This window comes from Cyrtonyx montezumae, unplaced genomic scaffold (assembly GCF_038088225.1).
Source record: "Cyrtonyx montezumae isolate F1298 unplaced genomic scaffold, pur_monq_1.0 scaffold_8, whole genome shotgun sequence".
NCBI lineage: Eukaryota > Metazoa > Chordata > Aves > Galliformes > Odontophoridae > Cyrtonyx > Cyrtonyx montezumae.
This window is the reverse complement of record NW_027072089.1, coordinates 7,630,206-7,654,850: the sequence shown is the minus strand read 5'-3', so window position 1 is coordinate 7,654,850 and position 24,645 is coordinate 7,630,206. Positions and strand designations below refer to the sequence as shown.

The 24,645-nt window shown below is 35.2% G+C and overlaps 1 protein-coding gene across 5 annotated transcripts in view; it reads left to right on the top strand.

The window, feature by feature from the left end:
• EFR3A (EFR3 homolog A) overlaps positions 1 to 24,645 on the top strand; it is a 72,492-nt gene that overhangs the window by 16,248 nt on the left and 31,599 nt on the right. For 3 of the 5 annotated variants that reach the window (XM_065752402.1, XM_065752400.1, XM_065752399.1), the window contains 6 exons: positions 5,677 to 5,753; positions 7,252 to 7,379; positions 7,732 to 7,882; positions 16,289 to 16,410; positions 19,329 to 19,478; positions 23,645 to 23,782. In XM_065752402.1, the coding sequence (XP_065608474.1) occupies positions 5,677 to 5,753; positions 7,252 to 7,379; positions 7,732 to 7,882; positions 16,289 to 16,410; positions 19,329 to 19,478; positions 23,645 to 23,782 (766 nt within the window). Of the gene's footprint in view, positions 1 to 5,676; positions 5,754 to 7,251; positions 7,388 to 7,731; positions 7,883 to 16,288; positions 16,411 to 19,328; positions 19,479 to 23,644; positions 23,783 to 24,645 lie in introns of those variants that run through there. The other 2 variants (XM_065752401.1, XM_065752403.1) reach the window with 2 other exon arrangements.

Below are 24,645 nucleotides of genomic sequence, written 5' to 3'. Positions count from 1 at the left end.
GTTATTGCCAGTGGAAATACAAGTAAGGACAAGAAGCAAAATAAGTCATAGAGCTTCTCTCACAGGGACTGGATTAATTTTAGATAATAATGTTTTAAAAATAGAGAGCTCTCATAGTATCTCAGAGTAGGAAAAGAAGAGGCGGTGTTGAAGAGAACAGAAATGAGCAAGTAAAACAAAGTTCCCACGTGAAAACAACAAAGGTGGGAGAAAGAAGAGACAGTATGGAAACACTGTAGGCAGTGGAACTTGTGAGAAAGAATGTAACCAGAGAACTTGTTGTAATGGAAAACTTTCTTTTAATGGATTAGGAGTCTTTAAAAGGCACCATCCTGAAGATAATATCTTCTCTGGGGATTTGTTTTAATTGCTAATGGTTCTGAAAAGAATGCTTCCTTGAAGAAGCTTAGTGGTAAGCTTTATTTAACTAGATTTTTTTAATCTGTTTCTTACTTGGTGTTTTGATGTGCGTTCTCATCTCTTGCTTTTATGAAAGGCTAATAGATTATTTGTGCATGCTTCTACTGTACGTCTCTCCATGTGGATCCAAGTATAAAAGCAGTGGTCTTGAACTTGTACAGCTAATCCTGGTTTTATATAACTTTACTGTAAAAATATATTCCAGGGAGAAAATTGGTTGATTTTTTTCTTTGGCTTCAAGTTAATTAAGCACCAAAATATTAAAAATGAAAGTACAGTGGCCAAACTTAAGTATTAAATGGAATTTTCTTATTTGCTTTAGTCTTGAGATTATGCTGTCACTGGGGGTGAGAAGTTGACATCAATATGACTGCTGCACTTGAGACAGAAATTGGATCTGCGTGCTGGATGTTCTCTTCGTAGAAGAGAGATGCTAGGGTCCAGTTGGGTAGGGGCCAAGTGGTGCTGGAGAAAGAAATAGAGAAAAAGAAGTGGTTCATGCAATGAGTCCTCAGAGCTCGCCAGGAGCACGAGAGGGACACTGCACTGGCTGATTAGCATGTCCTTAGAGCATTTGTTCTTTTTATACCAGGTTGAAGAATATTTCTAATTAACTTCCTTATATGGCCAGAATAATTTCCCTCTTCCAAAGTATTTGATCTGGTTTTAATACCAGAAGGGAAATGCCCTTGAAAATAGTTTCAGCACTGAATTAGATCGACTGATGCTAATGGTTCACAGCTAGCCAGGTATAGCTGGTGTAGCAGTCAGCATTAAGTTTATGCACTTTCCTCTGGAGAGTTGAAGCAAATCTATTTTTGCATACATTTGTGATCCCAAATAAAATAAAAAATAAAGCACTCAACTTCAAGTTGTATACTAAATTTCTACGTGCTTGCATTTTAATACAATGATTTTTTTTAGTGCTCAGTTTCCTTTTTGATAGTAGGAAAGTACACATTCATGTATAGATGCAAACTTCAATGTTAATTACGCTTCCTGATAGAATAGGAATTTTTAAGAGAGAATGGGTATTTTAATGACCATATCCTAGATTGGAATTGTAAGCTAATTATTCTTTACTGGAACTTATTAGTGGTAAATTTATTTTAAAAAGTACTTTATAATTTTCAGGATGTTTATAAATATCAATATGAAAATTGTACATTTGTGTTATCCAAGTGGATGTAAAGCAGAAAATAAAAACAGTGAAATGATTGAAAATAATGGGAACCCAGAAAGTAACTTCAAAATTGCTTAACTTAAAATGGAATTTCTCCTTGATGTACCATATTCTTTGTGAGCAAGGATGTTAAGGATTAAGATTCTGTAATCCTGTCTTACACTTACAAGTATTATTAGAGAGAATGTTAAAATTAACAACCAATTTAAAATTAAAGAACTGCTGTACATTTAAACCTTTCTGTTGAAAAAGCCTTTATAGTTAGCAGTCTGTCTTATGTATTCTTTTTTTCTGTCCATTATTAAGCAAGATAAACAAGTGTGTTTTGCCCAAATACATATCAGTCTTCAGTGATATATTTGGTTATGGTAACCAAATGACTAGAAGTTTTTGAAAAATATTCTGATGCTGTTCCCTGTTAAGAGAGAAAACTCAGGGAAGCTGAGGTAGTGAAATTGGCTTTATTCAGTTTTATTTGGTGAACTGTGAATCCTATGTTGACAATATACTTTTTTTTCCTCTTATGCTTGGCTTTGTTAACAGAATTTGATACTGAAGTTTTTTTGCGTGTTTATTGGCTTTGTGTAGATGTCACAGAACTAGTCAGATAAGCTTACAGTATCACAGAGCCCTCTCGTGAAGCAACTGCTTCTGTGCTAGAGTGAGAGAGCAACTTCCTGAGCAAGGACAGAGTACCGGGGAGTGATCATAGCCAGGATGAGGCAGTATGTTCAAGTTCCAACTGTTGAGCAAGAAAAAGCCTATGATTATAATTCTGCTTTTGAACCAAGACCATGTATGTGTTTGGGTAGGTGAAATTATCATTTTATGATTAAGTGGACTGTTTCTTATTATTGATTCTGTGTAGAATAAACGTGTGTTAAAAGCAATATCCTTACAGTTGGTAAATATGTGCAGCTTTAACATATGAAATGCGGGTTATGAGATTCTTCGGGCAATAGAGAACATGCATTTTTAAACTCGGTAAATCCTATTGTTGCTAAAGTTTAAATATACGTGTTTGAGTACTCTTTAAAACATTCCTGTCAGCTACTGTATAACAGCATAAGCTTCTCTGTAGATTTCATGTTTAACCTTGATATTTACTTGTACTTAGTGATGTTAAAGATGAGAGACTGTTAATGGAAATTATGCCCGGCACTTAAAGGAGATTATTGTAGCAGTTTGGGTGACAAATCTCAAACTGAAATATGCTCATTCTGCCCAGCTTAGTGGCTGCATTCTGCAGAGCTGCAGAACAGCTATTCATTGTTTTGGTTGTTTGTTTTGTTTTCTTTTTTTACTATACCTGCCCTCTTTTCAGAGCTTTAGTCTTTTAGTAGTTCTCCAAATTTCTTCACTCAAAAAATCCTCTAAGGCTGAAAACTTTGATAGATCGTCTATAGTTTTCTAATCCTTGAACATTCTGCTAATTTTAGAAAATTAATGTAATTTAAAATAAAAAAAAATAAAGAATGAACTTTAATGATGAATTAAATCATGAATGCTTTGAAGTGCTTAGTTATTTTCTGTGAACTGTGCTGCAATTGAATGGATTACAAGGCAAAGATACTACTGAAAATTCAAGAAGGGTAGGTTTTTCAAATCTGATGCCATATACTTATTTGTTGTCCTTATCTCAAAATTCACTGTATACCATTCATTTGAAGATCAGTATTAGAACGCTCTTGGGTTTCGTTTAACTGAAACCATCTAGTTAGGCTGTGAGAATGAGCTTGTATGGTGTTATCTGATAGCTCACCATCCTCAACTGAGAGACTGTATCCAGGTTCTGTGCTCAATTTATGTGGCTAAAATACTGCTTACGGACGTAGTTGCAAGAATTTTCTTAGCTGTTCATATGAAGTGGGAGAAACAACTTCTAAAAGTATTTTTAATTATCTCTTAATTGTAATATTTTGTGATATCTTCAGTTATTAATTTCTTCAGATAGCTGTAGAAAAATTTTGTGCTACTGTAATTGTATTGATATTTCTCTTTAACTAAGAGTACCTGGGAAATTTACCTTCTCTGAAGCTGAACATCAAGCATGAAAGCACTAGTACAAAGAGTGTTGAGCCAGGTGCTGAGCTGCATGTCTAATTAAAGAAACATTTAACTAAGGTCTTATTTTGGTGAGGTTTGATTGTTTACTTGAATTTCACAGTACTGTGTCACATATTAGACACTTAATAGGTACTCCTACCTTGTGGTTTTACTTGGTTTTAGAATGCTGCAAAACACTGATCTTGATGGAAAAAAAATTATACAACGATATTTGTTTGTAATACAAGTAGTTTTTTAACCATTTGAATCACAAATATCTACCTACGTTTTCCAATGGCAAATGAAGTTATTTTGATTTTAGTTACTTAATAAATGTAGAGTTTTACATTGATTAGACCTCTAAGAGGAGGATGTCGTCAGAAACAGTCACCCAAAGAACTTAGTAGTAGTGCTTCACAAAGAAATCTTCAGTATTAGAGTTCTTTATTGCTCAAGTGTTTTGGTTTTATTCCTTTTTGAGGTTCTAATTTGAATTCCTCTGATTATACACCCTTTCATGATTTGAGTGAAAACAGAAGCAAAGAGGAGTCAAAGTCTGGTTTCATAAGCAAAGATCTATCTTTTGTAATCATTTCCATGTGAATTAATTGCAAGAATGAATTTGTCAGACTCTGAGTAGAATTCAGGCTTCTGTCTAAATGTTAGCACTGTAAAGCAGTCTGAATAGAGAGCTAACATCTACTCATGCAGAACCTTGTAATGAAACAGTACAGCAGGGGAAGGTTTAGTCTTGAACTTCCAGGATGCTTTAATAAATTTGGTACAAAACAGATGATATTTCTTAAGTGAAGAAATGCAAATCCTGGTATGTTTAAGAGTTCATAGCAGCCTAATAATTTTGGAGATAAATTGTAAGCAACAGGTTATCCCCAAGATAACCTTTATTTTCCTGATTTCAGTTGAATGTAGTTAACCTTTTGCAGACTTTACTATTTTTATCATATGATTTTATGATTCGGTGACTTCGTAGATGGATACCTTTTTGTAAGATGCTGTTAAGATACCTAGCTAAGCTGAATGCTGTAGGCATTGCAATATGCAAACTTGGCATATGATTAATTGGTATGTTATTGGAGTTGTTTCAGCTCAGTGGTTTTTATGCATCAGAGCTGCTTTAATGTTGGTCTGAGACCTGACCACTGAATTAGTCTGATGTTTCTATTGAAACATTTAAAATCCCATTTGCTGAAATACTTAAATTCCTTGGGAATGAACCGTCGCTGAAAAGTGAATGGGAGAAATATCTAGATGCTTTTTTTTGTCTGTGCATTGACAATTTTTCACTTTAGGTGCTATTTGTAATAGAAAATAGAATTATTCTAAGGAGCTAACAGTCCTGAATCTTAGAGGGGAAAAAAAGAAAAATGCATACTTTCATGTTATTGTCATATTAGAATCTTTTTTAAAATAAATTGAATTGAAAGTTACATTTATAGCTGTGGTTTTCCTTGTATGAATAACGTATCTGTACTGAGGTAAGGAGAATACTGTTTGCCATTTCAGGTGGCAGACTTTTTCTGATGCCTGGAAAACCAGTGAAATAATGAAAGCAGAACTTGTTTTGTTGATTGTACTTGATACCAATTTATATGATTCCCTCTAAAATACAATGGAGATTACATTAACTTCTTAGAGGGGTAAGCAGGATGTGTGTTCAGTTTGGTTTTGAAATGTTAATTTGAATGAACATAATGCAGCAAGTGAAAGTAGTCTTGGTTTTAGTGTTACTAAATTTTGAAATTCCTTGATCTTTCCACATATTTTTTAAGAATTGCTTATGGCAGGTACGTTTCCAGTATTTTCTCATGTTTCTGTATTTTCTCATATATTGCATTATGACAATTTTGCTTATGACTTACTGGTTGTTTTCAGTTACCTTAATTTTGCTTAAGTGCTGGAAATACATCATGAATTCATGAATGCTATTTTTTTCTGCTCAGTTAAGGTGAAATGACCAGAATTGTTATAATCTTGTTCTAAATTACGTTGTATACATCTCTCTGCAGGAGTGTGCTGTTGCTGCGCTGCTTTGCGGCCTCGTTACAAGCGTCTGGTAGATAATATATTTCCTGAAGATCCAAAAGTGAGTGATGACTTAAAGTTGAAAGAGTTATTGAAAATTCTTGTTAAGTAGCTCACACTTTAGCAATTATTTTTGTTTTTATGTTTCACAGTTAATTCTGCCATAATGCTTCCGATCTGTAATAGAGATTGGTAGAAAATTCACTTGGAAGGGAACCTCTGTACATCATGTGTCTAACTCATTTTTCAGTAGCACTGCTCTGCTCTGATAAGAAATAATAATAAAAAAAGAAATGCTGTGTTTTCCTCAACTAAATAGAGATTTAATTAAACTTGGTATTCTGTTTCAGTGGTAGCGTTTGACTTCATAACAACTTAGGACCATGAGCACTTGTTTTATGTTCATAGATATGAACACATCAGTAATCTTGGAGGTATATTGAAGCCCAATGATTTTTCTCTGAAATCATTTCTGTAATAACACTCAGTAATGCTTATACCTATACATAATCATGATTTTCCAATGTAATTGAGAGTTTTTTTAATGTGCTACATTTTTTTAAACGTGTGAGTAGATTTTATGAGCAGAGCAGTCAGCCTTTGTATAATGTTTTGTTTATAAGTTGCAGCGCGCTTGGGCTCTTTATTAAAATATATTGGTACTGAATGCTAGCTATTATGTCTATGTTAATGGCTTTAAATAAAATCATTTTTGTATATACTGAGCAGTGAAAGCATATCGTTGTATAGGTTTATTGTAATCTGGTTTGATGCAGATATAGAAACACTCCGAGTACCTACAGTTGTAGCTTTACAGTTGTCTATGAATCTCTCAAAGATGGTACATGGTGTTTCACTGAATTACAGGGCTTTTTTAAAATACTAGAAGACTTGATTGATAAAATACAGTCGGTAGCAGTTAAGCACATTTAAAACTTCAGTCATTTATTTGAAAAAGAAAATGTTTGGAGAACTAAAAGGGAGGAAGAAAATAGCATTTCCATATCACGGTTCACATTGGAACTAATAGATTAATCTCTGTCTGATCTTGTTTTAAGAATTAGCTGTCAGGTACCCTGTAAGACAGCCTTGTCCACAACATGACACTGAAGTGAAAGATTTAAACAACTATCTTGCTTTTATATGACATCAACTTCTCATAATGGCACATTGAATATAATATGATGACTTTTAGGATGTACACTAATGAGAGAAGAAAGAAAAGACATTGTACCAGCAGGGAAAACACTGTATCACAGAACTGATAATGTATCATGCTAAGTTTTTGCTTTTGGAAACATTTCTTTGTCCATTCTGTGTCTTCCATCCCCTAAAGAGTGATGGGATAAGGTAGCTATTTTGCTTATTCCAAAGATGTTACATAATTTTTGAAGTTACTAGGTTTTGGACCTAAACATTTGGGCTATTTTGCTGGAAAGTTACATATTTTGAAATCTAAATGAGTCATCTATGTAGCCGGAAGGAAGATACTTTTAAATGCTTCATAATTTCTGCAGATTTAATTACTTATATTATGCTTTTTGTATATGTGTTCTTAGGATGGCCTTGTTAAAGCTGACATGGAAAAGCTGACTTTCTATGCAGTTTCTGCACCAGAAAAGCTGGATCGAATCGGTGCTTACCTAGCAGAGAGGCTGAGCAGAGATGTTGTTAGGCATCGTTATGGGTAAGGAAGTAAGTCACAGCATTAAAGATGGGTGCAGCACTTAGGTCAAAACAAAGCTTGAGTCTAGAGGGCATAAGATGCCTTCAAAAGAAGGTGAGGTTTATAAAGCATATGGAAATGGTGCACAAAAATGTTGAGTGGAAGAATTGAAAACAAAATATTTTAGAATAGAACTGTATTTAAGATATTTATTCCTTCAAAAAAAGTTTAACAAAATATAGAAATTATGAATTTCTTCTTTTTTAGATCCTGTAAAAGATGCACCTTCTACCCTTTTTCTAATTTTTTAATAATAAAGACCTAACAATAAGCATAGCAAATGTGTTTATATTTCTCCACAATTAATTTTCAGATATGTTCTAATTGCCATGGAGGCATTGGACCAACTTCTGATGGCTTGCCATTCTCAAAGCATAAAGCCGTTTGTGGAAAGTTTTCTTCATATGGTGGCCAAGCTTCTGGAATCGGGAGAACCAAAGCTGCAAGTTCTTGGAACTAATTCTGTGAGTAAACTTGGGTGCTAACTTAAATCAAACTAAATATTTGCTTATTTGCTAAGGCAGAGTAGTTCCAGAATTCACAAAATATCTGCCTACTAATGTGAATTGTGAAGGTTCTGTATGTGGCAGGATTTGGGCCTAAGCAGAGAACGTTTACCAGCAGAAGTCCTGTTTTATGTCTCAAAGTCCTTATGACTGGGCTCATCCTCTGCAGAAATAACTTCTAGAAAGAATAGGAAAGCTGTTCTGTGAATTCTTATTTTGAGTCTTTGTAAGGTAAGAAACCTCCTAAAGACATTGTGCAGGTAAAGCATTGTTTTATTTCTTACAGCAAAAAGAGAGGTGATATGAGAAAGAGGAAATGAGTTCTTTATGGCACTGACTCTATCGAGAAAGACTCCTGTTAGCTGAGAAGTAACTGGGAAGCAGAAGCATTCTGTTTTATTTTACCACATATCACTTTATAGTTGTTTAAAATCCTCAGTGATGAACAGTTACTGTAAACCTCTACTTTGATATACAAGGCACACAGCACTTCCAAATGAATATTGAACAGAAGTTCACATTATGGTCATCTGTTTGATATTGCTGTCCCCTCCTAATGAGGCTTTTTATGAGCAGAATGAATCACTGGATTTCTTAAATTTAGGAAATATTTCTTGTTTTTCTGTCTTGAAACTCAGTAACCAAAACCGAGATATTAAACTCTGTTAGTAGAGTGAATATATGGATCTTCAGCAGTGTTGCAAAGACTAATTCTAGTCTATTATGCTAATTTCTCTAGATGCCCTGTATAGTCAGTAGAGAGAAAAGTCAATTTGTGTTAACTCTGGAGGAAGAAACTCTATATTGGCACTGAATCTGTCTTTCATTGAGGACATTAGCCTACTGTGATGTTAAGTAAATTTGATGTCAGGCATGGAGAGAGCTTATCAACCCTTTTAGCTTTTATTAGTTTTTTTCTCCTCCCAGAGAAAATATAGATGGTGAAATATAACTGAATTATCCTTTATCTGCTTCAGTTATTCCAATTTGCCACTTTGAAGGGGAAGCTGGTACTATCTGGAATAGCTATGAGTAAAGCAAATTGTAAACAAAGCAAATATCTCTAAATTGGTAAAAAGTCAGGTAATGTTAGGGAAAGTTTCCATAGTTTGTTGTTGTTGTTGAAACAAAATGTCACTCCAGTTTCTCCTTATAAGCACGATCATATTCTGTATTTTTTTTAAGAGTATGTCGATTGCTTTCCATTCTGAAGTTAACTTCCAAAGCTTCACAGGAATACAAGGGCAATTATGACTTTCAAGTAAGATTCAGCTGTCTTAATTGTTTTTTTCCAACCTCGCAGACAGACTATGCTTCACCTGTGGGAGCTCTCATGGTACGCAGAGTTGGCGGCTTCAGATTAAAAGAAAAAACAAACTTATTAACTGAATGACTCCCTGAAGTTGAAAGTCTTGAAAAGACCTGAAAGCTGCTGATGTTGCCTTCAAGTTTTTTATTTAACTTGTGAATCTTAGGTTCTTGGAGGCAGAACTTTTTCTGTTTGGTACTCCATGTCTTACCAAAAAACACCCAATGAGCTTGCATTCAGCTCTTTGATTTCTAAAATCATTATCTTTTAAAATTATTATCATTTATTTAGTTTTAGAAATCAAAACTGAAGAGTACTGTTCTGGAAAAACATGTTTCTCTTGAAGTAGAAGAGGTTTCAAATTGGCAGTGTCTGTAAAGTACAGAATGTCTGTATTGTGGTAGATATTTTTATTAACTATGTGCTAAGACAGCATATGCTGGTGGGGAAACTGAAAAAAATGTGGTGAGAAAAACTGAGACTTCCTTTACTTAAGTATTATAGAATCTGAAAGCTGATTGCAGTAAGCTTATTATTTGGAAATATACAGAAGTGCTATATTTCGTTACTGAAGTACTGTAAATTGGCTTAAAAAATGTATATAAAATATCTGCATCTCCCCTTGTATAAATAATTAAATGCATTGTTAGTTCTATGACTGATACATTACTAGAATGGAGTTAATTCATTTTGCTTGCTCCTTTTAACTAGGGATGAACGTTTTCAAACACTGAACTTGTGTCTAAGATCTTTTGAGACAGTAGTGAGAATTTATTTTTTTAATTATTCATATTGTCTGTCCTTTGTTTGTTTTTTAGAATATGTCCAGAGAATTTATTTCATAAGCAGTGGTCAAAAGCTTTGAGGTGTTCAACTTAGTAAAAGTCTCAGAATGTACACTGAGGCAACTCAGCTGAATGTAAAGCATATAGAGCTGTGGATGTGTATAAGCCAAAATTATCATGTTTAAATTATTTAACACAAATGATTTATTTAGTTGATAAGGAAATTCATTTTGGAGAGACAATTTATTTTTTAGTATTGGTGAAATAATCATACCATTTCTGACAATGTTGTGCTGCTTGTGCATGAGCAGGGGCTCATTTTGCTAGCTTTCATCTAACTTGCTATTTGAAAGATGTACAGTATCCCAGATAGGAAAGTGACCAACCAGTGCCTAATACAATATCAAGATTTTGATATTTGTGAGTTTTGGCTTATAATAAGTATTTTTCACTAACTGAAGTGTCTTTATACAGTTGAGAATGTCAAGACTGAAATTGAAGAATATCAGAACTGATATTCCTGATAGAATACTGTTGTAATTGCCTTACTTATCCATAGCATACTGGTCTCAAAGTTTGTGTTGGCACCTTATTTTTATTAAAAGAGCCTCCTTTACTTCTATGTTCGAATGTGGATTTATGTACTAGTAGTTGTGATCTAATGTACAATAAAGTATTCAATCTCTAGAACACACACTCTTTCTTATAGACATTAAAGTTATAGAGAGACAGTACACTGAGCACTCTTCTACATCCTGTCACTTCCTAAATTCTTCTCCAAATTAATGGAATGAAGTCCAGCAAGACAAGTACCAGTTCCTGCACTTTGGCCACAACAACCCCAGGCAACACTACAGGCCTGGGGCGGAGTGGTTGAAAAACTGAAAGAAGTTGGGGGTGTTTAGCCAAGGGTTACCAACATGAGTCAGCAGTAGTGTGCCCAGGCTACTGAGAATGCCAGAGGCATCCTGGCTTGTGTCCAGAAAGTGTTGCCAGGGGGAGCATTTGTACTCAGCCCTGGTGAGACCACTCCTTGGGTACTGTGCTCAGTTTTGGGCCCCTCACTACAGGGAAGGCATTGAGAGACTCTGGAGCGCGTTCTGAGAAGGTCAGCAAAGCTGGTGAGGGTTCTGAGCACAGGCCTTATGAGGAACAGCTGAGGGAGCTGGGATTGTTCAGTCTGGAAAAGAGGAGGCTCAGGGGAGACCTTATGGCTCTCTACAACTCCCTGAAAGGAGGCTGTGGCAAGGTGAGTATCAGCCTCTTCTCGTGTAACTGGTGATAGGACTAGAGGCAATGGCCTGAAGTTGCTCTGGGAAGATTCAGGTAGAATATTAGGAAAGGTTTCTTCTTGGAAAGAGTGTTCAGGCTCTGGCACAGTCTGCTCAGAGGAGCTGTGGATGCTCTATCCCTGGAGGTGTTCAAGGCCAGGTGGGATGGGGCCCTGGGCAGCCTGAGCTGGTGGGTGGCAACTCACTTATTTCTGAATCACTAATTTCTCTTTAACTTTTCTTGTCATTATTAATTATTTTAGTACTGCATTTGTGAAGTTAATGGCAGTCAGTACTGGTACAGGAAGCAATGGGCACAAACTGAAGCACAAGAGGTTCCTTCTCGATACCAGGAAGCATTTCTGTGTTGTACAAGTGGCTGAAAACTGGCACAGTTTTCACAGAGATGTAGAGTCTCCCCCTCCTCTTCCTTGGAGACTTCCTAAAGGCAACTGGATGTGGCCCTGTGCTCTTGGTGTCTCTGCTTGAACGTGGACTAGGTGGACCCAGAGATCCCTGCTGTCCTCAGTCATTCTGGAATTCTGTGACTGTATGAATGTAGTGATGGGAATTAAGTATTTGGTCTCTTTACAGTTGCTTGCTGAAGTAGATTCACGCAGTTTTTGTTATTCCTATGTGATAGCTTCCTCATAATGAAATGTAGTTTTTCTGATGATCTGTATCATCATCCCCCCCCTCCAAATGAAACATGAGAAAAATGCAGGCTATCAAAGATAGGAGTTGGAAGCTCAAATAAAAGAAAATACTGCTCAGATCCCTCCTACACATTTTTACAGATAGGTACCTTAATGTAACTCAGATTTAAATCTAATGCATGTTGATTCTTCTAGAACTGCAGAAAAAAACTGACCTGTAAAGACATTCAGAGGGTATCAAAACTTGGGTCCCTACATCTAATTTTTATCGAATATGAAGTATTGGCTACCTAAGAGTGATAAGACAGCATAATTATACCTAAGTAATTATGTTATTGGGAATTTAATTTCAGAACTTGCATGATGTACTCATAGGACTTGCACAATCTGTTTCTCCCTGGCAATGTGACTTAGTCCAGGATAAGCATCTTCTGAATAGCTAAATATGTTCTTGCCACATTTGGTGGTAGACATGTAAGATTTTATACGAGTTTTTTCATTTCAAAATTAGTGAAAATGGGTATTACCAATGTTAAGTACCTTTTTGTACCTTCTGTATTGTATGAACACAGAAGATGCTTGTACTGGCAAAACTTCCATAAATATTTTATTGCAAGTATTTACTGTGATTGATGTATATTTCAGTATATATTAAAACAGAACAAAAATCATAGAATCATATAATCACCTTGTAAAAGGCCTACATTGTCATCCAGTCCAAACATCTACCTATCACCAACAGTTCTCACTAAACCATGTTCCTCAAAATAACATCTAAACATTCCTTGAATACCTCCAGGGTTGGTGACTCTACCATCTCCCTGGGCAGCCCATTCCAGTGCCTGTCCATTCTTTTGGAGAAATAGTATTTCCTAACACCTAGTCTGAATCTCCCCTGGAGTAACTTGAGGCAGTTCCCTCTCGTCCTATTACCAGTTACATGAAGGAAGAGGCCAACCCCCTGTTCTACAACCTCCCTTCAGGTAGTTACAGAGAGCAATAACATCTCCCCTGAACCTCCTCCAGACTGAACAATCCCAGCTCCCTCAGCCACTCCTCGTAAGACTTGTGCTCCAGACCCCTCATCAGCTCCATTGCTCTTCTCTGGACACTCTTCCAGGGCCTCGATGTCTTTCTGCAGTGAGGGACATGAAACTGAATGCAGTACTTGAGATGTGACCTCACCAGTGCTGAGTACAGGGGAAGAAAAAGCCAGCACTTTAAATATATCCTAGGCAGCTGTTCTGCATTTCATAACAATTTTGCCTTTTTTAAAGTTAAACACCTCTTAACGTTTGTGTTATGCTTGAGAATATCTTAGATGCTTAGGAGTCAGATATTTTAACAACTATAACATCTTGAGAGCAAGTATGAAGTATAGAATAATCTGTATTGTGCAATTTTTTTCATGACAGTGCATCTTAGAATGGTGTTGTGACAGCTAGATTTCCTGTGACCTAAACATTCAATCATCTGAATGCTCAGCCTGTAATATAATTTGGAAGTACTTCATGTTTGGTGAATGAAATTATGATGTATAGGAGGGGATCATCAGTTCTTTCTCGTCACTTCACTGTGAGGATCATTCTGAGAGGCCAAGTACTTGCATCCCTGCTGCAAAGCTCCATTGTGGTTTAGGAGAAATATCCAGAGAGTTCCTGACATTTTCTTAGTCTAAATTCAACATTTATTCTGATAGAAGAATTTATTATTCAGTACAAAAGATCTTGCTCCTAGCAAATTGTATTATAGTATTTTAAAGACAGTGTTGCAAGATTATGTTAATGAAATAATTTTTCACATTTTTAGATGGTTACTACTGATCCTGGATGCTAGATGGGTTAATATTCTCATGGTCACTGATACAGTATATTACTTCTGTTCATACATTTATGTAAGTTTGCTGTATGACTGAATTGTGAACTTAAACGCTTGAAAAACACTTAAGATCATATTACTCCTTTCCCCCCTGAGCTTTATGCTTTATTAAATTTTAAGGATTAATTAGTTCATTTCCTTCAAAAAAAACCCTTCAGAATGTGTACTTCTGTTTTGTAACCAGTTTGTTTCACAAAACCATTAATGAGAAATAAGTTAGAAAGTGTTTTCCAGCCTCCATTGGGAGGGAAAAGGTGGTTTTCATACCTCACTGTATTGGGAATTACAGTGCAGTTGCTGTTTGTTGCCTGAATTCCCAACTGTGACAGCAGAATATATGGGTTTTGTTTTTGTTGTTCTTACTTTGTTGTTTCGTGCTGTATTTTCATTTTCTTACTACCTGACTAAACAAGCTCTTCCCTACAAAAAGTTATACAAAATGAACTGGTATTAGAGAATTCTGCAGATTTTTCAGTAGTGAATGGGAATACACATTTAGAAACTTTCTGAAGGTGAACTGGTAGTGTGTTTGTGAGGGGTAAGTGTCCTAGATAAAGAAAAAGTAGGATTACAGAATAAAAAAGTGGAGTTTTGTTTTGTTTTGTTTGTTTTTTCAGGAATACACAAATTTCTCTTTCAGCCGTATCAGAATGTCCACAACTCAGTATGCTGTAGATCATACTGAAGAAATATGGGCTGGTTTATAAGTACTTGATAACAAGATGATAAAGACATCTATGTCTCTGTAGATACACAATAAATGTCTCAGCTTTTGCTTAGCAATTGGTAAGAATTCATCGCAAAGGAAAAAGTGGAGGTATCTTAATGTGACATCACTCTGCTTCAAGGCAGCATAAGCACTGTAGTAAACCTTTCCTGACAGCTTTTCCTCACCCTTTTTTTCTTCTCTGTGTGGCCCATTCTAAAATTTCTAGTGATAGAGAATCCACAGTGCCTTCAGGCAGTCTGTTCACTTAGGTGGTTTATTTCATGTTTAACTAATGTAGCCTTTGCTGCACTGTAAGCTCACTATTGCTTTTCCTCTGATCACTGAACAGATAAAACAGATTATTTCTTTTCTTTTTGTAGCTGTCTTCTGTATACTGGAAGACTAGTATCTTTTTTGGCAGCTCTGAAATATGTAATTTAATATCTTTCAGTCTTTTTAATGTGTTTTTAACCTAAAGCTTTATTCACCTGTAGGATAATTGAAGGGCTGTATCACTTAATCAGTGTCTTCAGCAACGGTGCTTAAACTGGATGCATTACTTATCTGTGGGCTTATTAATGCTGATTAGATGGCAAAATTTTCTTCAGAGATCTCACAGATAATAAATAGCAGAATACATTCTTTTCTTTTTCATGCCAGTATAACAGCATTCAATTGTGTTGAATATGCGTTTTATAATAACCCTGAGTTTCTTATCTGCATTCAGCTGTGTCTGACATGTATTTGTACAGTCGTACTTTGCATTTTTCATTCCTAAATTCCTTCTTTTATTCAGGTCCCAGTTCCAGTTTGGCACATTCCAGGCATAAAGTGTGTCATAAAGTAGCACTCTATTATCTAAGGCTCTAGTAAAACTGAAATGCTACCCAGTGCTAGAGAGGCCTCTTCAGAAACTTGCTCAGTACCTTATTGCAGTTTGATGATGCATAAGTGTCATTGTTTTTTTAAGCCTTTTTGCATCTGTCATGTGGGAAGTATTCTTTTGACAGCATTTTTCTAGCTTCTGAGATTTTTTTGTGTATCTTTTTGGCCAACATCACTGAAGTTAAGATGTGACCAGTGTTGCTTCATCTGGATTCACAAAATCTGTTTCCTTGTCATAGGAATAATTTAAGCTCAGTTAATGTGATTTCCAGTAGACAAGTCTATGTTGATTGTTACTTATCCCTCTGTTACTTTGTAGGAGTTTCCAAATCTGAATATATTTTAGGTCTTTTGTGAATGGAGCTTTAGGTGAATGGTGCTTAGGTTGACAGAGTCACAGTTCCGTTATTGCTCAACTCCTCCTTTAATTTTTTTCTGTTTTTTTTTTTTTGTTTTGTTTTTACCTTTTGTAAAAATAAGCAGAATTGACAGAATGCCTTCAAGTTTGTTTCCTTTGGATTCTATTGCTGCTTTTGCCAGTCATTGTCAGTCTACCATGGCATTTCTTGGATTGCATGACTTAAAGACATTTGCTATTGAGATGTTTTCCTATTGCTTAATACGTAGTTTAATTCAGTTTCATCATTGGGTAATGATTGAAATAATCTAAATGAAGTTCTGTTGGAAATTCTTCAAAAAGAAAACCTCTCGTTTTGATTTTCTCTTCTATGATGTTAGATGTTTAAACTTGGTAATATTATTTAAATGTCTGGATTCTGTTTTGCATTATTTGTAAATGGAGCTTAATAGTCATTATCCTTTTTTAAGAGATTTGTACCTAAAGCTTCTTTTAATATATTTCATTTTCCAGTTTGTCAAATTTGCCAACATTGAGGAAGACACACCTTCATATCACAGACGCTATGACTTCTTTGTGTCTCGGTTCAGTGCCATGTGTCACTCATGTGACCACGATCCAGAAACACAAACAGAGTAAGTGCCATACCTTATGTATTGCAAAGAATTGTAAAGTTTATATTATTATATGTAGTGGAATAATTCATTCCATAGGAAAAAAAAAAGAAACTGAATTCTTAAGTGGGACTGAATACTGAAAATCTTAAATAGGTAGAGCTCATGGAATATTTAGGTGAAATTTGATGTGATTAATGCCTGCTGAATTGCATGGATTCTCTCCAGAAGGTCAGTACCTATTACTGTAAATGTTTGCAAGTTGCATAACGAATTTGAGAAATCAGTATGTCCACTTAACATCGATAGAAAAGCATATTTTCAATTTGTTATTTGAGAATTATTCATTAAAATTGAATTTTATTAGGTGTCTGTCACATGATACTGTGCGAAACTGAAATGCCTTTGTGAATTTGTACTTTTTAAAATTATGTAAGCAGCACAATTCTTTTTAACTTCAGCTCCCCCTAGTGATTTTTTTCTTTACATGAATTGTTTATCAGTATTTAACTTCATAATTTTCATCACTGTTACACTCTTTTATTTCCATGCATTAAATTGTTCAACCAACTATTAAAAATTCCATGTATTTTATCAGAGAGTGTGGTGACAGGAGAAGGGGCAAGAGTTTCAAACTAAAAAAGGATAGGTTTAGATTAGGTATAAGCAAGAAATTCTTCACCATGAGGATGATGAAGCACTGGAACGAATTGCCCAGAGGAGCTGTGAATGCTCCTTGCCTGAGTGTTGAGTGTTTGTGGCCAGGTTGAGTGGGGCTTTGAGCAAACCGACTAGTGTTGGAACTAGATTATCTTTAAGACCCCCTTCCAGCCCAATCTGTTCTAGTGATTTCTGTGATTCTTAATCAAATGTCGCTGGTGAACCTGGTGAGATTTTGTGTGTTTTTGTTTGTTTTTGGGTTTAGTGTAAGTAAAAGAAATATTAAACTACCTAAAACATTCCAAATCAGTTTAATGTATGGAGCACAGTTCTGGATTTTTTTTAAGTATTTCTTCTACCTTCATTTTCTCTCATAAAAGAGAGGTAATTTTAATAATGGTCCTGAATATGGGATGAATTAAGAGTATAACTGATTCATTTCTCAGGTGTTATCTGCTCAGAAGAATACCCTGAAGTAACATATGTCGAAGGAGCAGTTATTATTGTAATAAGAGAACTGTGTTAGTTCAGATTTGCACATTATCAGCCTACATTATTACCTGTGCTTCACTTTGCAATGTTGATGTACCCTTAGGGAGGAATTTCATCCTAGTGACGTAAGACTGCACGCGTTCTTGATTTAAATGTAATCTCTGCTTTAATACCTTATTTAGAGGAATTAAACCTTTCCTGTATGGGTTAAATTTGATGCTTCAAGCCATCAAATCACATCTTTTTTTAGACCTCCTGTACAACAGAAGGAATGTGAAATTAGTGCTACTAATGCTTTAATACACAGAAGTATGTATATTTTTTCACATTTATGTCAGGGAAAGTTTTTACTCAGAATAATCAAATCTGTAGCAATACAGCTCTTTCACATCATTGTAGGCAGTTTGAATCCATTTCTTTTGGAATATAAATTTAAAACAAGTCATCTTCCATTAGGAAAATATCGTTCTTGGACCTGTCATATCAAATTTGCTGTAAGTACAGAGTTAAAAAATGAGCCTTGATTCCAGATAACAATTCTATATATTCTTCAATTATTATTTTTCAATATCACAAGTAGCTAGTGCATTTGATATGGCCTAGAACACAATTCAGCTTGTGCTAAAATGGACATCTGTAGCTGCAGTTTGCCTGCATAGCTTGAGGTTCCACTGAACTTACTGATTTGAATGCAGTCTACATTTATGGTCAAATAATGGAGATTTCTGAGCCTGAGAGTGAATATCACCTCATAAGTGACTTTTCCCTTTCAGAGGGAGTCTGCTGAAAAGCCTGTGTATCGGCAGAATTTGATTGTGGGAAGAGCTAATAATTAAAAATCAGAGATTCTGAGAAGTGTTGCTTCATTCTGAGCATTAAATTCATATCCAAGTTGTTTGTAGGTGACAGCGGTTGCCTGTTAAAAATCTTTCAGTGATGGTGTTTTGGAAATTCTCTGTCTTAAATGTCAATCATATTCTTAATATTGAAAGCTTAATATTGGATACTGCACTGTAGCTGTACTAGAGGAACAGAAAGTACACCTCCTTCTTGGGTTCATGTATAACCCTATTAAAGTTATATTTAAAAATCTAGAATGACTAGATGACTGGCTGTTGGATCCTGTCTGAATGCATGTAGCTTTGTTCAGAAGTAGATTTAAAAGAGAAGGCTACATTGTTTGGTTTTTATAACTTGATATCTTGGGAAAAAACCAATATTGAGTTGCTGTACATTTCATTGTACATTCTTTTTGTTGAAAGTAATTAAAATAGCTAACAGCTAGACTAAGTCTTTTTAAAAACTTATTTTAAGTTTTCTTTTGTTGTTTATCAGTCCCAGTTAATTTTACTAAGAGTTTTAGAACAAAAGCAGTGGCTCTTTTGGTGCGTCAGACTTAGTTTGACAGAAATATCTTTTGTTTGACAGAAATATCTTCTGAATGGTTTCCATGTTGTTCGTCTTCCACAAGTCTTGAAAGACTTACTGTTAATCCACAGCGTTAACTATAGTTTTTAAAGACTTAATCACGTTACTGTGGTAGTTGTTGCACCAGCTGAGCTGTGCTAATTTCACATGTTTTTTTTACACTGGGATAGGTTAAGTTTGCAACTACAGAATTTACTGTCCATCAGAGTTTATCAAGGTTTTTTCCAATGATTTCCAAATTACTGCTTTTGAGAACTCAAAGAAATTCCACATTACATAATTGGAACTGCATAATAGGTAGATAGCCGTGCTGCAAATTGCTTTCCTCTGTTAAATAATTCCTTTTCTTCTTTCCTTAGGATCCGAATTGCTGGAATCAGGGGCATTCAGGGAGTGGTTCGTAAAACAGTTAACGATGAACTTCGAGCAACTATATGGGAACCTCAGCACATGGATAAGATAGTACCATCGTTGCTGTTTAATATGCAGAAGATAGAGGATATCGACAGGTAGTTTGATTCCTGGTCTCCAGCATGTCTTTTGAGAAAGTTCTAGTTTTTATGATACTGATCTTTTTTTCTGGTGGAAAGCAATAGATTATTAGCCACATGTTCTTGAAACAAAACAGCTTTACCTGCCTGTTGCTCATATTTTTGTCTTTTCAACCACCTGCATTTTACATATTCACTGTTCAGTAAGTTGTATATCTGTGTTTACTCCTTAAATATTGTTAATTCTGTTTTTGTAATATGTCGGGTACAGAGATTAGTATTTGTTAAAAGTAAAAAGTTAAATTTCTGCTTAGTCATCGGTAGCAAATCCCTGACCTGTCTGTAGCAGTTCTTAAAGAGAAGAGAGAAAATTTCTATTCTTAATAGCTCCTGGGCGTATTTACCTGCCAAGCTGGCATTCAGAAAACTGATAGTGATAACTAATGTTGAGGATATGCCATTTACCTTATAATAGCAGTGATGTCAGGTATGTTGGTCCTTGTATGCGTTCATGTCTTAATACTGTGCAGCTGTAAAAGATGGTTATTGATAATACAGTAAAACTTCCTCATATCAAAACCAACTTCAGCTGTGTGAAAAAGCTTAAATGTTTGCATACTGTCTAGCCCTAGCTGCTTCAAAACTTGCCTAGTAGGCACAGCAGGCATCCAGCAACAACAAAAAAGCATGACAACATGCTTTTTATGCTTTCATGTGACACTCAACTTTAATCATCATTCAGATTTCTCTTTTTTTTTCTTTTAATTCCTCAGCTTTATTTCTTTAATTTGTAACTGTTAGTATCCGGCTATTCTTTTAAGTAAACTGTCAAACTAAATGGCTGAAATCATTTGTTGTCTATCTGTGTATGCTTTATGTATTTGCTGCATATTGCTAGCAGCTCACCGAGTACACAGAGAAATATCCACTTGGATTTTAAATCTGAGGAGACATCTGAATGAGAGCCAAAGGTTTCTGAACCCGCTCTTTGAGAAAGTTTTGGCCTTTGCTTGCCCTTACAGGATTTCTAGATGCTCTTTCCTTAATTACCCCTTACAGTGCCCCCAAGCATATACTTACCTTTATAAGGCTGAGTTAACTTCTGGGTGAAGTAGGATTTAGTTCAACTGCATAAAGCAGATCAGTTTGTGTGCTACAGCGCTCATTTTTATCATACGTTGAGCAATGCAGCATTGGTGGCAAAAAAACAAATCTGTTAAAAGGTAACTGTTAATTAAATATCTGAACAGGTTTCTTCAAACTTTTTCCTATAATGCACATTCAGTAGAAGAAAAGACTCATGAATTTCCATGTGGCAAATCGGGCCTTGTGATGCATGTACGATAGAAAAGCTGAAAACAGTGTTTATAAATGGTTGATCTTCTGGCCTTAAATGATAATAGAGAATGTCTTAATTTGTTTTATATGAAACTTCATATTTTGTGATAACCAAATACTCTTGTGCTTCAGGAAGCCTCTAAGAAGCACAGTATTTTGACAGATTGAATTAAAGCATCGTAAGAAGACAGAAATTCTAGAAAATACCTCTACCTGAAGTCCATAGAAATGTATTGTTGTAAAGTTGAAACAAACATATCCAAGCTTTACTTTAAAGAGCAGTATAATTTTTATTTGTTTAACGTTCAGACCTTAACTCCTGAATACAAATCAGATGATATGCTTTTTGGAGTTGAGGATTGAATATTTACACTTTTTTTAAGACAATTGTAATTGTGGCTAGTTTCTTCCATGTGTCAGAATAGGTGACTCTGCAATAAATTTACGTCCCCAACTAATAAAAATTAATGTGTTTTTTTGAAGTTGTACTATACTACAATTGCTGTGCTTACTTTCAGTGTAGTATAAATCTGAGAGATTCTTCCCTCCCTATAAAAAATTTTCTAGAAGATTCAGAACAAGTGGGGAAAGTATACATCAAATAGAAAATTGAAAGGTTATTTTCCATTATTTTGTAAATTATCATTCAAGATAACTGTGAAGTTGAAAATGTCAACCTTCCTTAAGGCAAAAAAAACCTAGGACTTCTTAGAGACTTGTATGAACATTATGATATATTCGAACAACTTCTGTGGTTTCTTCCTGTAACTTCTTCTAAGTAGGAATCCAAGCAGTGCTTCTCAGTTTATAACTTATTTTTATTGCATTCTAACTAGAATTCTTCCAGATATGTCAACAGTGTGTCTTCTCCTTGTTGTCTCACCTCACTCCTCTCTTCATTATACTCTTCAAGGAAGTCTGTGTCAAAACATTAATAGCAATGACACTTCTACGCTCATTTGTATCTTTGATCTGAGGAGGATGATGATATGACTGTACCAGAATAGGAAAAAAAAAGAAATACATTGGAAATCAGGGTGCACAGCAGCTGAATAAAGCTGCAGTTTACTGATATTCCAGTCATTACCAGGGTACCTGGGACTTTCTTACTATTAAAATCTGACAAGCTACCAACACTGTCATGGCTTTTTCAAAATCTGATGTTACCAGAAGCTATAGGGTTTTTATAATGCATCTTTTAAATCTTAGTAATCTTGAAATACTAGATTTTTCCTATTAGAGTGTCTTTATACAATTTTTAATGTGTTCTGTGAAGAAAGGAAAAAAAAAAACTTGGAACATATAGGTGCAGTATTTCTTAAGAAGTAATACTGAACCTTAGTGGGAACTATTTTATTTTTTTCTAAATCTCTCTTTTCTCAACTGCTTGATTTAAATGAAATGTCATTAACAGCTTAATGGTATGATATGTGAAGTGCTTGAAATCAGAATAGCTTTCAGTTGCCTTTAATTTGTTGAAGTAGTTCGAGTCTTTGCGTTTTGAAGTGGGCACTTGGATGGGAAACAAGAAACAAAAAAATAAATGAAAAATATCAATCAAAAAAGGAACGTGGCAGAATAGGTGCTCTTCTGGAAAGGTTCAGTCATTCACTGCTTATGGTACCAGTGCTGACTTGAGGTTTTGCAACGTGAGGACAGGCTTCAAAGTTCACTTGATGAGTTTGGCTAAAACCTAGGCTGGTTTCAGTTTGTCCAAAATGGAGCGTTGTTTCCTAGTTTCACTTCTCATGTCTGTAATTCTCTCTTCAATTTTTACTGTCCTTGTACTACATTGATATAAACAGGCAATCTGATTCCCAGTCACAGAGAAAAAAAAATAATTGCAAATGACAGTATTTGAACTTAAAAAAACCTGTTAGTAATACAAAACACTCAAACTTCTGCAGTATTCACTGAGTCGTAAGTTAAATTTACATCTAAAATGCTGTTGATATTTGCTGATTTTAAGTCACTGGGAGTTGATTTTATCAGCAGTGACTGAAGAAATGGTAGTTGAACTATGGGGAGCTCTTCCCTCTCATAGCTTTTTCTTTCCCTCCTAAAGTATTAGGATTTTTTTTGTCATCCTTCGCAGTCAATAATGTGTTTCTGTAATTGAAATAAACGTGGTGTTAGTAATATTAGCACATTATAATGCTGGAACCAGCTTTGTCTGCCACAGGGCAGCCCTGACCTCTGCCCCCAGGGGCTGTGCAGCCCGTGGTCAGCACTGGGGCATGGGCACCCAGCACAGTATTCTGTGGGAATTAGTCACCTTCTGATTGATTGTTCCCTTATTTCTACATTATCTGGTTATAGGTAACTGTGGATGACAATTTTCTAATTAGCTTGATCAATTTTTATTTATTTTTTAACTTACAAGCCATCTGCTTCTGCAGAAATATTGGAGTTTTATTTAACACTCGCCCACAGTTTGGATTCAGTAGTGGGTAGGTAAATGAGATCATTAGTCTGAACAAAATAATGTTCTGCACAACTCTAATTTCATTGCCTCTGTTCCATTTTTTTGTAGGAGGCAGTAGTTAAGTGGGTAACAAGTCCCATTAGTATTCCTAGACATTTGTTTTTAGCTACATACCTGTTTATTATTACAGTGCATGGTGCTGAGTAAATATATGAAGGATATATGCAGTTCTGGTATTAGATCAAATATTTTATTGTTTAGAGCTCTGTTTTGATGTGTGTTTGATATACAGTTCTTGCCTGGATCAACAGGCTGACAGTGAACAACTCTTGTAATGAATATTGTAAAACCAATTGCATACACAGTATGGAAGGTGAATAGTATTCAGTAGTAATGTGAATGTTATTTTATGTCATTTCAGCAGAACTGGCCCTCCGTCCTCTCCTACAGGAGGAGAGAAAGAGGAAAATCCAGCTTTGCTGGCCGAGAACTGTTTCAGAGAACTATTAGGAAGAGCAACCTATGGAAATATGAATAATGCTGTCAGACCTGTTTTTGCGTAAGTTGGAAACTTGTGGAAGACCTTAAGATACATTTCATCCTTACATTCATTTCTTTCCTTCTTATGAGCATTTAGGCATATTTGAGTATAACATAAGTCATTTAAAATTTCTTAAAAAACATACTTTTTTTTTTAAATTCACCTCTATTGTTTCTCTCTTAACTTGAAACTGGTTATGGAGAAGCGTGACTCATATTTTGTTGATTTTAGAAGTGTAGTGTAATGATTAGAATGGGTTGTTTCCACAACTGGCCTTTCTCTTGAATGGGAAACTGTTCAAGGTACTGATGATAGTTGTAGTTAGTGAAGAGATGAGTCAAGTTATATGAAAGAGTACTGTGTTCAGAATTCTACTTTCATACATTTTCTTCCAAGACCCATTTTGATATTCTGTGAAGAACGTTATTAACAGCTTCAATGCCAGGGAATGGCAGATGTATGTGCGATATGGACAAATGCATCTACAAATTGTTCCTGATATTAATTGTTAAGTCCATCGTTTATTGGTTTTGTTCTTGGAATTGTTCCAGTTGCAGCCTTCGTGTGTGTTGGTTTTTTGTTGTTGTTGTTTGTTTTTTAATTAAAAAAACCCAAGAAAACAAAAAATGCAAACATTGATATAACTTAAAACTGTCTGAAGTGTCTTCGAATTAGACATTTTCTCAGGAAGATCTTTGCAGGAAGATTTAAGCGCAGTGGTACACCATGGCAATGAGGAGTGCTGCCTGCTTCTTGTTGTAGATTTTCAAGATACTCACCTGTTAAAGGAATATCTACTTTTAGCTGGTCTAATTCTTGCTACATACTCTGATTTGATTCATACACTGAAAGGCTTTTAAGCTACTGAAAGCCTTTTTCAA